The sequence below is a fragment of the Panthera leo genome, chromosome F3 (assembly GCF_018350215.1).
Source record: "Panthera leo isolate Ple1 chromosome F3, P.leo_Ple1_pat1.1, whole genome shotgun sequence".
In the NCBI taxonomy this organism is placed as follows: Eukaryota; Metazoa; Chordata; class Mammalia; order Carnivora; family Felidae; genus Panthera; species Panthera leo.
Window position 1 is genome coordinate 32565592 of NC_056696.1, and position 17287 is coordinate 32582878.

At 44.1% G+C, this 17287-nt stretch overlaps 1 protein-coding gene across 2 annotated transcripts in view; it reads left to right on the top strand.

Annotated features, from left to right (window-relative positions):
- KCNH1 (potassium voltage-gated channel subfamily H member 1) overlaps nt 1–17287 on the top strand; it is a 462687-nt gene that overhangs the window by 349146 nt on the left and 96254 nt on the right. For both annotated transcript variants that reach the window (XM_042926295.1, XM_042926297.1), the window contains 2 exons: nt 2352–2551; nt 8754–9006. In XM_042926295.1, the coding sequence (XP_042782229.1) occupies nt 2352–2551; nt 8754–9006 (453 nt within the window). The remainder of the gene's footprint in view (nt 1–2351; nt 2552–8753; nt 9007–17287) is intronic.

A 17287-nucleotide genomic window follows, 5' to 3' on the forward strand; every position in this document is an offset into this window, starting at 1 on the left:
ACGTCAAAACTAAATACTTTTATGCTGCAAACAATGCCATCAAGAAAATGAAAAGACAACCCACATGGTGTGAGAAAATACTTGCAAATCATATATCTGATAAAGGATTTGTATCCAAAATATATAAAGAACACTTACAACTCAATAATAAAAAGACAAACAACCCAACTGAGAAACAGGCAAGATTTAAGTGGACATTTTCTTTAAAGAGCAGATAAGAATGACCAGTAACCATATGAAAAGATGCTCAGGTCATTAGCCATCAGGGAAATGCACATGAAAACTACAATGAGATAGCAATTCTCACTCACTAGGATGGCAGTAATCAAAAAGACACATGGGGCACCTGGGTGGCTCAGTCACTTAAATGTTCAACTGTTGATTTCAGCTCAGGTCATGATCCTAGGGTCATGGGATCAAGCACCATGATGGGCTCCTGGAGGCTGCTTAAGATTCTCTTCTCCTTTTGCCCCTCTCCCCCTGCTCATGTTCTCTCTTTCTAACAAAGCAAAACAAGACATTTGGAACTCTCAGACACTGCTGTTGGAACTGGAACACAGTGCAGCAGGGAAAAGAGTTCCTCAAAATGTTAAACATAGTTACCAGATAACCCAGCAATTCCACCCCTAGCTATATGCCCAAGAGAATTGAAAATATGTTCATGCAAAAACTTGTACATGAGTGTTCATAACAGCATTATTTATAATAGCCAAAAAGTGAATGACCTGGATGCCCATGAACTGATGAATGGATAAATGAAATATGGCTTGTCAATATCCTTGAATATTATTTATTCAACAATAAAAAGGAATGAAGTACCAATACATGTTGCAACATGGATGAACCTTGTAAACACTGTGTTAAATGAAAGGAACCAGCCACATAAGTTCATATCTTGTATGATTTAATTTATTTGAGAGGTCCAGAGTAGGCAAATCTATACAAACAGAAAGCAGATTACTGGTTGTCTAGGGCTAGGAGATTGGGAGGGAAATGCGGAATGACTGATAATGGGTATGGCGTTTCTTTGGGAGGGGGATGAAAATATTCTAAACATAGATACAGTGATTGCACAACTCTGTAAATAACAGCCATTTAATTGTATACTTTAAGTGGGTGTATTTTAGGGTTATGAATTATATCTAAATAAAATGTTTAAAAAGAGTATATATTGTATGATAACATTTATAGAAAATTCTTGAGAATGCAAGCTAATTTATGGTGACAGAAAATATCAGCAATCACTTGGGAATGGGAAGGATTATAAAGGCCCATGACCCAACTTTTTGGGAAGTGATGGAAATGTTCACTAATTTGATTGTGGTGATGGTTTTATGGGTGTATACATATGTCAAAACTTATCAGATTGTATACTTTAAATGTTCAGTTTATTATATGTCAACAATAACTCAATTTTTTTAAAAAAAGCAGAGCAAAAACATGTGTGAACTTCACAAATAAGTATTTATTAAGTTTTAAAAAATAATTTGACAGATACTTATCGGGTACTGGCATAGTGGTAGCTCCCGGGGATACAATAGCAAGAAAAAGATGGGTCCAGCCTTCAAGCAACCCATACAGGCACCAGGAAAGAAAGAAGCATATAGTTGCAAAATGGTTTATATACTATTTCCAGCTGTGTAGAAATATGCCTGGGGAGTCATGGTCACCTTCATGGGGAGGCTTACTGGAAGTGGTGGCACTTGAGCTCAGCCTTCAAGGGCAAATGGGAGTTAGAGGTAGAAGGTGGGGTTTGGTGATGATGTAATGGTCCTCTTTCCTGACACCAATGTAGGGGGAGCAGTAGGAGCACATGGTATGTACTTGTATCTCAGAGGAGACCTGATTTTATTCTCGCCATGTGAAAGCCGTGCTATTTTCCCCAGGAGCCGTATCACAGTGGATTAGTATATTTACATGTACCTTAACAATAAGTGTGAAGCAAAGCTATAAAGAACATCCTTCATTGCTTGGCAGACTTGCTGTTATTTAATTGTTTGTGATGATGGATTCGGGGTCTGTCCTTGCACTACATTGTTTCCTGTGTGAAAGCCAAGACTAAATGTTTCATTCACCATCCTGTCCTCGGCAGGTAGCATAGTACTTGGCACAAGAGGAGGTTGAAGAAGATTACTTGCCAGTAAGTTAGGAATTGGGCTGATACAGAATAACATATTTGACTGGTGGCCTTAGGCATGGCTCAAACTTTTTGAGGTTCTTCTGCAAAGGTCAGGACAGTCTGTCCTAGGTGGGGAGCAGCTCTGGCCATTGGCCTGCTCTGGACAAGTTGAGCATTCTTGGGTCCTGGTTCAAGGACCACTCATGTGTTGTCTCTTGTCTTCCTGCTTCAGCACTTCTCTATGCCACCATCTTTGGGAACGTGACGACCATTTTCCAGCAGATGTACGCCAACACCAACCGGTACCATGAGATGCTCAATAGCGTTCGGGACTTCCTGAAGCTCTACCAGGTGCCAAAGGGCTTGAGTGAGCGAGTCATGGATTATATCGTGTCTACCTGGTCCATGTCCAGAGGCATCGACACAGAGAAGGTAAGGAGGGTGACAAGCTCAGGTAGGCCCTGTGTGTTGGCTTTCCCAGAGAGACCTGAGGCACTCCTAGGGCAGTGGTTCTCTAACCTGGCTGTGCATCAGAATTCATTTGGGTAGTTTGGGGTTCCCACATCCTACCTCCAGAGGTTTTGATGTCTTTCAGCTCAGCTTTGCTCAAAGACCAGCAATTAAGAGATTCGGAGCCTTTATTTAAAAAACTAGAAAGACAGCATGTATCTCTTAGATAAGAGAGGAACTGGAAGTCTAACTTATATGATGATAAGACTCAGGGCCATCCAGAGTGAGGTAATCGTTGTGACTACTTTTCCTTTAGCCTCGGGCTCCGAGATGGCACAGCATTGCCACTGATTCTATCTTTATTCAAATTTTTGATATTTTGTTCATCGTGGATTTTTTTTTGCATGAATTCTGATTTTTTGAGATATTGTATTAAACTATAATTTATCTTGATTACTGAGTTTTTAGCTCGAGACTGTTGCCTCACTGCAGTCTCAGCTCTGATGAGAATCCTGTGATTCGTGGTCATTAAAAACAGATTCCCAGCCTCTATCCCAGATGTATGAAATCAGAATTTGGTGGAGGGGAAGGTTTGAGGAGAAATCTGCATCTTTAACAAGTGCCCAGGTGATCCTATTCATCAGATGAGTCTGGGGAATACTTACGAAGGGCTTGCGCCTTAGTAGTCGTTGGCTTGAGCAGAACATCAGACATCTCTCTAAGGCTAAGGTATCTGTTTTCCTATCTGGAAAATGGAAACAACAGTAAATCCTTATTTTTCTCTACGAGTTGCATGATTCTAGATGTATTTCAATAAAGTGAAGAAAATTTGGTGGCTGGGAAGAATACAGAAAAGGTACGGTGGGTTTCTATTCATTTAGGAATTATCTCCTGTGTATATTTCTATAAGCAAAAATGTAATCCTATGTCCATTTTTCTCTGCTTCTCAGTATTTTCAACCACACTTCTCTTTTTACTGCTAATCTCTAAGGGCTTGGGGAATTCTGATTCCTTTCATTGTTAGAATAAGAAAAACAGAAATATAATGCTGTTGCAGAAATATAACACATTCAAAGCCAAATTCAACTGGCTTTGGATCAGCTATCCTTGCTCCTGCTCTTCCTCCGTTAGAATAGTTAGTTGAGAGTTGACCGTTTGAAAGGAAACCTTGAACTCAATTGAACGGATTCCAACTTAAAAGGAATGATCGTTCGGTTTTGTTGAAGATCTGCCATAATCACAACAGCAACATAATAAGCATACCACCATAGCACCAGCTACCATGCCTTGAACACACATTAAGAACAGATACTTAATGGGGCGCCCGGGTAGTTCAGTTAGTTAAGCATTCGACTCTTTTTGTTTGTTTGTTTTTATTATCTTTTTTAACATTTATTCATTTTTGAGAGACAGGGCATGAGCAGGGGAGGGGCAGAGAGAGAGGGAGACAGAATCTGAAGCAGGCTCCAGGCTCTCAGCTGGCAGCACAGAGCCTGACGTGGGGCTCAAACCTACGAACCATGAGATCATAACCTGAGCCTAAGTCGGATGACTAAGCATCCGACTTTTGATCTCAGGTCAGGCCTTGATCTCAGGGTCATGAGTTTAAGCCCCATGTTGGGCTCTGTGCTGGGAGGGAATCCTACCTTTAAGAAAAAAAAAAGAGGGGTGCCTGGGTGGCTCAGTCGCTTGAGTGTCCGACTTTAGTTCAGGTCACGATCTCACAGCTTGTGAGTTCGAGCCCTGCATCAGGCTCTGTGCTGACAGCTCAGAGCCTGGAGCCTGCTTCGGATTCTGTCTCCCTCTCTCTCTGCCCCTCCCCCACTCATGCTCTGTCTCTCTGTCTCTCTCTCTCTCAAAAATAAATAAACATTAAAAAAACAAACAAACAAGTATTTACCATGGTTTCCGTGTGCCTGGCCCTGCATTCATGTGTCAGTTATGCTCTACAGCAACTCTGGGAGGGACCCACTGTTATTTCTACCCAAGAGATGAGGACACAGAGGCCCAATTAGTCTTGTTAACTGCCTCTGGTCGTAGAGTTAACAATGGCAAAGTCATAGTTTGAATCCAATTTTTGTCTGACTTGGAAGCTTTTCCTACTATTACTTTTTTTTTTTTTTTAATTTAAAACTGTACTGGAGGGAAGAAGGATAAGAAGATGAGTCCAGATGGAGTTGCCCTCATTTCTCACCTAGGCAGAGAATCAGCCGGGCAGGTCTTAGTCTCTGGCTTTGCCAACCACCTGCCCTAACTGCGCCTGTTGTTTTTGCCTCATTCAACGAGGCACGTAGGTTCTGTGGGTGCCTGGCAGCTGATGGAGCAGAAAGGAACTTTGATCTCTCAGCCCTGGGGCTCCTTTCCCAGGGGCCAGGATGGCTTTGTAAATCTGGTTGTCTGGAAAGAAGCCCTTCCCCACCCGACTGCAGGGCTGGGCTGGGTGGCTACCCATGGGAGATGGCGCCTAGTCAGCATTTGCCCTGCCCCTCCCTGCCATCTCCCTTTCCTGGCAGGCTTTGGGATTTGCAGCAGGTCCTGCTCTAGGTGAAGAGGGAATACTGTGGCAACTCACTGCAGAGCCCAGCCTGGCCTGGGTACCCCCTCTTCCTGGCAGGGGCTTTTGGTGGACGACTGTTGGGGAGGGGTCCAGTCTTGTGGTCCCAAGCCTGTCCCTGGTTCCCCTCCCCTCCATCCTGAGTCAGAATGGTCAGTGATGACCACAGAAGTCTAGGGGTATGTGGGGGTGGGGGGTGGGAGGGTGGCAGTGCTGGGCTCCTCTAGTTTGATCAGTAATTAGCTAGTGACCGTGAACATGTCACCGGTCCCTCTGAGCTTCAGTTTCCATGTCTGTAACACATGAAACTAGATGCCTTTTAATACTAAGGCCAACCTCTAAGGCCCCTTTGGCTATGACCTTCTGGACTTCAGAGGCTCTCTCAGGCTGACCTGTTGCTCTGCTGTGGTAACAAAATCAGAAACACGAGCTCACATGCACTGAGCACTTGTGTGTGTCAGGCATTGTACCAGGACTTTCCACACACCAGCTCATGGAATCTTCAGAATTCCTTACTCATGTTCAAAAATGAAGACTTGGGAAAAGAAACTAAGTATTGCTTCAAGTTCACACAAATAGTAAATGTTAAAGTCAGGAATTGAATCCAGGTCTGCCTGACCTTAAAGTCTGTTCTCTCAACCATGTATCTGTCCTGTCCAGCCTGGGGAGGTCCCATGAGCCTCCGTGGCGACATTTCCCATTGGCCTTTGAGGCCCTCAGGAACCAGCAGGGATGGTGTGTCCTAAGAACCAAACAGAAAGGAAGGTGCCCAGGAAGGGGTCTCCAGCTGAGAAGCATTCAGCTCAGAGAGGAGTATTTAGGACCCCTCTAACCTGTCCAGTGTAGAACCAACAGAAGAATGATGGAGATATCTGATGGCCATGACTGTCCAGATTTCTCTACTCCTGGGCTCCCTCTCCTCCTCACACGTGCTTTCCAGTGGCTCCGGGAGCAGTCCTCATGAATAAAACATTGTCTCCATTCCAAGGGCTCTTTCACTTGCAGCCTCTGCCAGCAAAGCCCAGCCCAGGGGAAACCAAATATTTACAGGTGAAGTCACCTGGAGAATAAATCTTGGCTTTGAACTCCTGAGCACAGTTTTGACATGACATGCAAGTGTTCTTCACTCCCTGGTGTTCTGCTTGGGGAAAAGAGGATCCAAATTAAATCTGCATTTAACAGGAGTATTGTTTTTAATGAGCCTCAAGGAGGGAAATACTTAGCAAGCGTTCATTCTAAGCCTTGGCAGTCTGAATTTTCCTCTGCCTCAGTCTGTGCTCTGTCCCTGTCTCAGAGATCCTGCTTACTTTCTCAGCATCCAGCCACCCAAGAGCAAGAAGGAAGAGGTGCACAGAGCATGTATGGAGTCCCTTCCTGGGTCTCGCGCTATCCCTGGGGAAATTACCAGTAGATGTAATTTCATTTCATCCTCACAAGCCAATATGCATTTTATGGGAGAAACTGAAGGGTAGAGCAGTTAGGTCACTTGGAGGGGAAGGAGCTGGGATTTCAACTGTTTGACCTCCTCTGTCCACTGCCTCACTTCCACGCAGAGTGCAGGGGCACCTGACAGGATGGGGTATGAGCAAAATTGTCATGGGCATGGTGAGACTTGGACAGAATTTTGAAGGAGGCTGAGAAATTTCCAGATTCCAAGGGGAGCGCCAGCCACAGAGGCACATGGGTGCAGAGAAAGCAGGGAAGCAGGGAGGGGTGCAGGCACCCCAAGGGAATGTCTTCACTGAACGTGTTTGATTTTATGCCCCCAGCTTTGTTCACTAGGCTAGGATGGGAGAAAGGATTATTTTAAGAACACTCCTAAAGAAAAAAACAAAAACAGAACACTCCTAAATTTTTCTGGAAAAGTCCATTTGAAGGCATCCTATTGTGTTACTTAATGCTTGCTATGTAAGGAGCCATGCAGTGTTTTCTTACAAAATTTGGTCCAGGGAACTATTTCTCCCCCTAGAAAAGGCTGAAAAATTTTCCTTTCTCGAAAGAGAAGACCCATATGACCTCTTATAGTTCCCCTTCTGTCTTGACTTTCTAGATGCTAAGAGTCAAATTACAAGTGCATTTAGTTTGGGCAGCTACGCGATATAAGGAGTGGTTAGTATCTAAACTAAGCTGTGGACTCAGACTACCTAGTTAGAGAGCCCAGCTCTGCCATTTTCCAACTATGTAACTTTGGGGAGATTATTTATCTCCCCTGTGCCTCAGTTTCCTTGTCTGTATGATGATATAATACTTGCACTCACATCATAGGGTTATGTGAGGATTAAATTAGCTACTAAGTGCATGTAACACTTAAAAATGTAAAATCGTTGCTGGATTTTACTTATTTGGTTATTATTTGTCTCTTCTCACCAGGTGGTAAGTTACACAAGGGCAAGGATTTTTGTCTGTATTGTTCACCACTACATCCTCAGAGCCTAGAATGATTCTTGGCATATAATAAGTGCTCAATAAATAAGTATGAAACGAATGAGTGACTTTAAAGCACTTAGCAATGCCTGGCACGCATTAAGTGCTTACTGATTATTACTTTATTTCTCTAAGCCACACCCATATTCAGTCCATCAGTAGTGTCAGTTCTGTCTCCAAAATACATTCTGAATTAGACCACTGCTCACTGGCTTCCCAGCTAGCACCCCAGTTCAGGTCTCCTTATTTCTCACCAGGATGCTTGCAGCAGTGGCCTAACTCAATTCCATAGCTCCATCCTTGCCACCCCTTGGTCAGGGCCCTGTGACTCCATCTTAAAATATAGTTCCATCTTGTCACTCCCCCGCGTGTCATAATAATCCTCCAGTGTGTCCCCATCACGCTCAGAATGAAATCAAAGGCTTTTCATAATCTAAATTCTCTTCATGCACACTTGGCATTCTCCTGAAATCTCATCTCCTACCAGTTGCCCCCCTTTCACATTTTCACATCTTTCACATCGGTTATTGCTTGGGTCCCCCCACAGCCTTTGCCTTTCTGCTGAAATGTTCTCTTTCACATGGTTCCCTCTGACATATGTTGCAGGTACCAGCTTAAATGCCCCCTCCTCAGAGAAGCCTTCCCCAAATATGGATCTAAAGAGTCCCATATAGGAGTGCCTGGGTGGCTCAGTCAGTTAAGTGTCTGACTTCAGCTCAGGTCATGATCTCATGGTTCATGGGTTTGAGCCCTGTGTCGGGCTCTGTGCTGACAGCTCAGAGCCTGGAGCCTGCTTTGGATTCTGTTTCTCCCTCTCTCTCTGCCCCTCTCCCACTCACACTCTGTCTCTCTCTCTCAAAAATAAATAAACATTAAAAAACGTTTTTAAATAAAATTAAAATAAATAAAATTAAATTAAAAAAAAAAAAGAGAGAGAGAGAGAGAGAGAGAGTCCCATGTACTCCTAGCCCTGACTCTCCAGCCCTTCTTCTGAGCATTTAGCACGGATTTTTGTGGTCACTGCTTATCTCTCCCACAAGAGTGTAAGCTCCATGAGCATAGGGACTGTGGCTGTCCTGTCCACCAGTGCATTGAAGAGGGCAGTCTAGCCCGGTGGGGGTTACTTCCGCCCCTGGAGTCCTGAGGGGCAACGGGATGTAGACCACAATGAGGACCCTGACTCTGTTTGTTCCTGTGCCCGGCCAGGTTCTGCAGATCTGCCCCAAGGACATGAGAGCTGACATCTGCGTGCACCTGAATCGCAAGGTGTTCAAGGAGCACCCAGCTTTCCGGTTGGCCAGTGACGGCTGCCTGCGGGCACTGGCCATGGAGTTTCAGACAGTGCACTGCGCCCCAGGGGACCTTATCTACCATGCAGGAGAGAGTGTTGACAGCCTCTGCTTCGTGGTCTCCGGCTCCCTGGAGGTGATCCAGGATGATGAGGTGGTGGCTATTCTAGGTAAGTGTGTTGCTTTTGCTGGACATATACCTCTGGTGCCCAGGGTGGGCTTAAGCTACCGGAAAGCTCAGTGCCACTGCTACCTTCAACCAGGGAGAGATTGCTCCTCAGAGCAAGGTCGGTTGCTAGCGTCTATCCTACAAACAAATATTTCAGTGCCTGTTTTGTGCCAGCTGCTGTCTTAGGCACTTGGAGTATTTCAATGACAAAAATGGGTTTTGTCTTCAAGGGGCTCCCAGGCTACTAGAGGAGATGCACAAATGAGCAGATACCTGCATACAGTGCAAGAGGTATCCAAGTCAGTGTTCCAGTGTCAGTAAGACTTTCTGGAAGAAATGATACCTAAGCTGAAACCTAAAGACTGGAGAGGAGAAGGGACAAAGGAGTGTCCTAAGCAGAGGGGAAAACTCATGCTGTGTTGAGAGAGAGAGAGCATCCCTGTTGAGAGAGAGCATGATTCATTTGTATAATTGCCAGTGTTTCCCCTTTAGCATGGCTGAAGCACACAAAACAAGAAGGGCCACAGGGAGAGATGAGGCCGGGAGGGAGCTAAGCCGTGGGCAGATCATGGCAGGCTCTGGGAGCCACGTTAAGGGACTTGGGCTTTATTTCAGGGAGCCAGCGAAGGGGTGTAAAGCAGGAGAGAGGCACAGTTATATTTGAACTGTAGAAATATGGCTGTCATTGCTGCTTGGGGAGTGACTGAAGGGGGATGGCTGGGGCAGCGAGATGAGGTTGGAGACATGCTATCCAGGGGCAGGTTGATGGGGCCCTGAACTGACGTAGTGGAGGGCACGTGCAGAGAAGCAAATGGAGTTGACTCATTCAAGAAGTAGAATCAACAGATGGTGGGTTTGCTGTGGGGGGAGAGGGAAGAGTGGATGGGGACTGCGGGATTTCTCACTTGGGTGACAAGGAAGCCTGTGTGCCACCCACTGTACTAGGGGATGTGGGAGGAGGAATGGGGTCATAGGGAGACATGTTGGTATTTTGGCATTTTGAGCATCAGTGGCCTTTGAAGGATTCATCTGATTGCCTGAGGTAGCTACATAACAGCTCTTTACTGGGGACAGGTCCACCTCTCTGAAGGGACAAGCCATCATAGTAATAGCCATCATTTACTGTCATCTAGTCTGTGCAGGCATTTTACATATGTATTCTCATTTTAGCCTTATGGTAACCCTATGAAGTGATTTTATTATCCCCATTTTTAAAACATGTTTATTTATTTGAGAGAGAAAATCCGAAGCAGACTCCACTCTGTCAGCGCACAGCCAAACTAGGGACTCGATCCCACGAACTGTGAGATCACGACCTGAGCTGAGATCAAGAATCGGACGCGCTTAACCAACTGAGCCCCCAAGGCACCCCATTATCCCCATTTTGTAGATGAGCCAGTGAAAACTCAGAGAGGTTAGGGAACTCTCCCAAGGCCTCACAGTGGATGAGGTCCATGGAGCCAGCATCCTGGAGTCCCTCTGAGCCCAAAACCTGTACGCTGATCCATTTGGCAATACTGTAATCCTCACAATAATTTATGTAGATTGCCAGGTACTGCTAGGAATTGTGGACATCTTTAATCCTTTACATATGATTTCTTAGGAAACTGAGGCAGGGAGAGGTTAGGTAACATGGATGTTAGACGTGAGATTCAAACTAAGAATACAAACTAAGTATCTAAGAATATATATATATGACTCACATTTTGTTCCTGCTTGATTTTGGAGTACATGATATGCAGCCTTTCTCTTGCTCCTCTGGCCGCAAGCCAACTTGCCCTCTTGATTACATTCTGCTCAGGTTAACCCAAGGATGATTTATATTCCTTCAGCATGAGATGGCAGATGGTCAGAGGGAGCCTGGGATAGAGACCGGGTGTGGGGTGAAAGTTGTAACTGGTTTTTTTGCTAAAATAAAGGTCTGGATTCCTGCTCTGCAGACAGGGTTATTCTGTTCCTTGCCTTCCTCATCCACAGAAAGCTGAGATTTTACTGTGTATAGGAACAGAACGCACAAAGGGTAGGGCCACTGTTTCGGGATGGCAGCAGGGAGAGGCCATTTATCTCTTCTTTTAATACTCATCTGTGTCCTGGATAGAGAGGACTTTCTATTGGAAATCACTGTTGAGATATTCACCTGGCTGAGAAGAAGAGTAGTGGCTAGTGAGCTCTCCTTTGAGTTGTAATTGGAATTGAATTTGAATTTGAATTGATCCTTCAGTTAAGGGCATCTTTCACTGATCCCCCTCAGTGAGAACTCACCATATGCCTTTCCAAGGAGTCTATGCTGGTGACCAGCACCATCCCCCTTGCATCCTCATAAGCAGAGCATCCTTAATGAGCTCAAACAGCTGCATATTCAGAGTTGGGGTTGGACACTGAGGCATGGAGATAAGACAAGAGCTACCGGAGGGTTGAGGAAGACAAATGACTACTTCCCTGCTGGGTCTCAATTCTCCTCAGCCGGGGATTCTTGTAGGGAAGCAAACCAGGCCTTGCTCCACTGTTGATTTACTTGGTCAGTCGACAGGTTCTCCAAATTCAGCCCTCTGTCTCCGGCCCTCTGGACATCCTGCCTGCTTCAGTTAGCAATGTGGACAGGACCTCCGCAATAACACAGCAGCTTCAGATTCAGAGTGGTTGTTGCCCTGAAGCTGTCCAGACTAGAAGAAGCTTCTTCTTTGTGTCCCCAGGGGCCAGATTAGATCCAAAAAGTAGGTCCAAGCTTGACATCCTAAAAAGCCTGTAATATTTCAAGTGGCTCTTATTCTAATACAAGGGCATGAAACAAGTCCTTTGAACTTACTTGACCTCTGGGCCAAGAGTGATTTGCTCCCTGGAAACTTAAGTTCAGAGTTTTGTTGTTATTGTTGTTTTTTCCCAATTAGGGTATCTTTTGCTCAATTTACTGAACTTGATTTTTTCTTGCAAAGGGGGTTCAGGTGACAAATGGTTACTAGAACCAGATCTTGATTGCCTTTGGATGCATTTTAGTTCAATCCAACCACAATTTATTGAACACCTACTACTTACCAGGCACTGTCATAGAATTGGGGTTATCAGTGAACCACACATTAGCCCAGACTTCAAGGAGCTTCTATAAATGCAGGAGACTGACATTATTGAAAAGGCAACAGTCACGCTGCTTGATAAGTGTTACCACTTCTAAAGGATCTAAAGGATCACTGGACAAGTAATTATTGCGCAGGTACCATATCTAGTGCTCCCACAAGGAAAAGAAATAGCCAGGAATCCTTAGTTATCATGAAGCGGAAGGCTTTAGAAAAAGCCCAAAGCTCCTCTGTCTCATTCAGTTGTCTCTACTGTCTTGTTATCAGTTCACTCATTTGCATGCTGTTAATTTGTTCCTTCCAGTTCTAATATTCTGTTTAATTTTAGCATGAGAATGAGGAAAAGGGTCTGTATCCCTGAGTATGTTTAGTATGTGTTAAATACAGAACCCTAGAAGAGTTTTCTAGAAGAGTGTTTGTCAGACTTTCTTGATTCATCTCACCATATGAAATGGTGTATTGTGTCATCAGCGAACACACACACACACACACACACACACACACACACACACACACACAGTTATACATCAAGCTCAGTGCTTACTCTTGCTGCATGAGATGCAACCTGGTGTTTTCTATTAGATTCCATTCTCTTTCATTTAAAAGGAAATTGACGTCATGACTCACTGAATTGCTTTCTTAACTGACTCCAAAGCCTGCAGTTTAAAAACACAAACGTAGACAATAGCTCTTGTGGATTGAAAGGCTTGCCCGTCCCCTGTGGGCAGAGAATATACTGGATAATCTCTTAGAATCTCCTTTTCCTCTGATGTTCTTTGCCTTATGTTTGAGAGAACACCTTCCCACTCTTCTCTCAGAATTCTCTTGGAAATCATAAATGTGTTCTCAAATTTACTTTCTTCATTCTCTGAAATAAATTCAAGCTTTTCACATGTACATTTTATTCATTATATTTTTAAAGTAATTTTCATCTCATTTTTCATAGATATCAGAATAGAAAGGTATAGGTAACCATTTTGCCCCAGCCCAAGCGGTGGAAATGCCCAAGCACCTGCAGGGAAGTTGTTATCTCGGATCCGTGTTACTTGACCAAAGGAGATGAGTCATAGACTTTCATCAGGGCTCTGCTTGAGTGTGATCCATCTCCCTGTGTTTCCATCTTAAAATGCAGTGTTTAAATGATTTTGTTTCACTGTGATTTAGTGTCCCTACAGTAACTTCTATGGGTTTTGCATTTTAATACTTAATTTGTATTTTAACCATGGATCATCTCGTGTCTCTTCTTTTTGTTTTGGTTTGGTGGTTTTTCATTCTCCTGGGCAAGACAGAATCTCTTTGGCCAGACTGCACTGAGTTGGGGAGAGAACCCTGGAACTGGAGATTTAGCTATAGTCCTGGTTCTGCACTAATTCCCTGCAGGAGTTCCACCACTAATTGATAAAGTCTCCAAGGCCTCCTGTGCTTCTCCTATTCCCATCACACTGCATCAATTGCATGTTTACTCATTTGTCCTTCTTGTGAACTGATATCCTTTGATTTCATATCTGTAGCTTGGCTCAGCATATGGAAGGCACCAGGGGCTGTTTGTGGAATTGAATTGAATTGAGTTGAGTTGAGTTGAGTTGAGTTGAATTGAATTGAATTGAAAGGCAGTTAGAGAGTGGGATGTGAAGGGTCCCATGGTCCAGAATAAGGGTCTGGATGTTATCTTGTGGGGCTGAAGAGCTCAGAAAGAGTTTCCATAAAGATTTGGGTTCCACAAATACAGAGGCATGGAGGTTAGCTAGGACACTTGGGCGAGAAACGATGAGGGCCTACGTATGGTGGTAGAAGGGAGATGTGGAGAAGAGCCAGAGCCCAGAGATATTAGGGAAGGGATGGCCTCCGGGCTGTGGGAGGTGGTGGGAGGGAATCGGTTCTGGCACTGCATGGACAGGCAGCAGAGCCAGAGGAGGATGAAAGATGAAGGGTTTATTTCACTGAGTTTATAGTACCTTTTAGAATACATCTAGGCATGGTTCTCAACTAGTAGAAACTCTTTTTGACTTCTGGCTGGGTCAGAGCCTGCCCAAGGAAGGGGAGCAGCCATGGGCAAGATTGACAGGCCGTGGCTCATCAGACACTCTGAGTTAACTTGCTACTTGCGGTCCTGTCACTATTGAACTAGGATTTACATGTAGATTCTCCTTAAATGTGCACATAAAGTTGTAAATGCTTTTTCATGATGCAATCTTTTTTTTTTAATGAACACCCCCTTCTCATGATTCCTACTTTAGAAGACACTCATCTTTGCTTAGTTTCTTTGTGTCTACTGACCTTGGTTGACTATTAATGTGGTATCTATTTAGTTAGCAACTATCACAGCATAACAGGGTGTTAGTCTCTTTGCAAGATGGGTGGTGTAGAGAAAATCCTTGTCTTGGTTGAATGTTCTGTTCTACTTGGGGAGACAAATGCATGATTTAGTGACAGTAAGTAACACAGGTACATATTCATGGAGGAGGCAGGAGTTGACTAGGCTTGAAAGGACTAGTAGGAGTGTTTGTAGGCTGTGGCTTGAAGTGGGAAGAGTAGCATAAGTCTAGAGAGTCACTGGAGGTGGGGATATATGTAGGCATATTCAGGGACCAGTGTGAAGAGAGTAGAATGAGGAGAATTTACATGTGGCCAGTGGTTCTCAACTTTAGTGAACACAAGACTCAGCTGGAACTCTGGTGCTCAATGAAGATTCCCTGTCCCCTCCCCAGCTCTAGGATGGAGTCTTGGAATCTGCATTGTTCACAAGCCCTCTCTCCTCTGGGTGGTTCCATTGCATATGGTTAGAAGACCTGTACCATGAGAAACATTGCTTTAGGCAGTCACTGCTTGATGTTTTTGGTAGAATGTGATCAGAGGATGACATTGTAGAAAGTAGTAAGGCAGGGAAGCACATGGCAGGGACCTTTTATTACATTAGCCTAAAGCATATGAAATTGCCAATGTTCAACTATTTTTGACCTGCCAAAATGGTAGAATAAACATCTTATGATCTGTATTCAAGGGGAGGAGGGCCCAGTTTAGGATGATGGTTCTGTGAAGGTGGAGTCAGGATTTGGACATATGAGGTAGAACATTCTAGATGGAAAGAATGGCGTGAGTTGAGGCCTCAGGAAGTGAAGAGTATATTTTATGACCACAGGACCAGCATTTGAGTGGGAGCTGAGAGCCCTGAGGGGCAGCAGTGGGACATGGGGCTGGAGAGGCAGATCAGAGTGGACATTTCTAAATGTCAGTGGGGAATAACTGAAGGCAATAGGTAAAGTATGACACCATTGGAGTTGTGATTTGTACAGATTAATGAACTAGACAAAGAGATAGGGAGGCATTGGGTGACTGTGGCTTATAAGTAGAGATGAGAGGTGTTAAGGTATGGGCAATAGAAACTGAGTCAAAAGTAAGGTTGCCAAATCAAATACAAGACATCCAATCAAACTTGGATTTTATATAGATGAGTAATTTTTTGTGTATTTCTCAAACATTGAATGGGATGTACTTATGCTAAAAAATTATCCATTTATCTGCAATTCAGACTTTAATAGGGTGTCTTGTGTTTTGCTAAATCTAGCAACCTTTGATGGGAAGGACAGATTGATGAGACATTCTGGAAGGAAGAGTCTGAAAGATTGTATAGAATAGGATGCAGGGAACAGCCAGAGGGAGGTGAGGGAGGGGATTCTGACAGTGAGTGGGGAGAAGGAAGCACCAGAACAGAGGAGATTAAGTCAGGAGGAAGACACAAGAAAGGTGATGTGCTTGGTTTTGATTTGTCCCATTTAAAGACCAATTGGAGTATTCAACAGCTATTCGGAAAGATGGGTCTGAAACCAGGAAAAGAAGCTAGGGCTCTAGATAGAGATTTAGGGTTCAGGGGAAGGAATAGGAAATAGGAAAAATAAACAAAAGAGACAGGAAAAATAAACTAAAATAAACAAAAGAGAGCATTTTTTAATGTTTATTTATTTTTGAGGAAGAGAGAGAGACGGAGTGTGAACGGGAGAGGGGCAGAGAGAGAGGGAGACACAGAATCCGAAGCAGGCTCCAGGCTCCGAGCTGTCAGCACAGAGCCCGATGTGGGGCTCCCACTTATGAACTGTGAGATCATGACCCGAGGTGAAGTCAGATGCTCAACTGACTGAGCCACCCAGGTGCCCTGAGAGCATTTTTATAAATGACCAAGTATAGCAGAGCATTTTAAAAGAAATGGGAGTGTAGCTATTCAAAATGTTCACAAGGAATTTTAAGTGGTATTAGAAATCCTTTTGATAAGCAAAGTAAGTAAAATATAACTTTTAAATGCAATATGATCTCAGCTATGTGGGGGAAAACATTTGTAGATAAAAGCCCACAAACATCTCTACTCACATGTCATAGTTGATGTCTTTAGTCTGTGAGGCTATAAGAGATTTTCATTTTCTGCATATATGTATGTGTCTTTCAAGTCTTCTTTTTAAAATTTTTTTTAATATTCATTTTTGAGACAGCATGAGTCGGGGAGGGGCAGAAAGAGAGGGTGACACAGAATTCGAAGCAGGCTCCAGGCTCTGAGCTGTCAGCACAGAGCCCGACGTGGGGCTTGAACTCAGAATGGCAAGATCATGACCTGAGCCGAAGCTGGACTCTCAACCAACCGAGCCACCCAGGCGCCCCTCTTTCCAGTCTTCTTTAAAAGAGCATATGCTACTTTCAAAATTGGGGGAAAATTTTTTTTTTTTAATTTAAGGTAGATCTTGAGAAAGCATTATTCCATATATCCTTTTGCCTATTAGGATGCAATTTGAAAGAATAAAACTTTTTTTCAGAAAGAAGTCTTGACAGCATTTCTTCCATTATTTACTGATCCGGTCAGAGAAAAAATGACATTTATCTAGTGGGTACTACCCAACCCTTCCCCCAAATGCTTCTTGAAAAGGAGGATGACTAGACATTGAAGACAGAGTGGCTATCTAATAAGGATTTTAAAAAAGAACAACAGCTTCATGTAAAACCCTCATTATTTTAGAGATGGAGGGGCTAAATCCTTCATGGAGATGCTTTCTGGGATGCTTGTGAGCTGGAGGGGTGGGGGGGAGGCCCCCCACTTCCTGTGCTACCATCTCTGCGGTGCATTGCTCCACACCACCCCGGGGACCTGGTGTAGGGGCCGGGTGAATATTACAACCGCACACCATATAATAATATCTTTTGCTCATGCTCAGCACAAGGGGAGGAGGC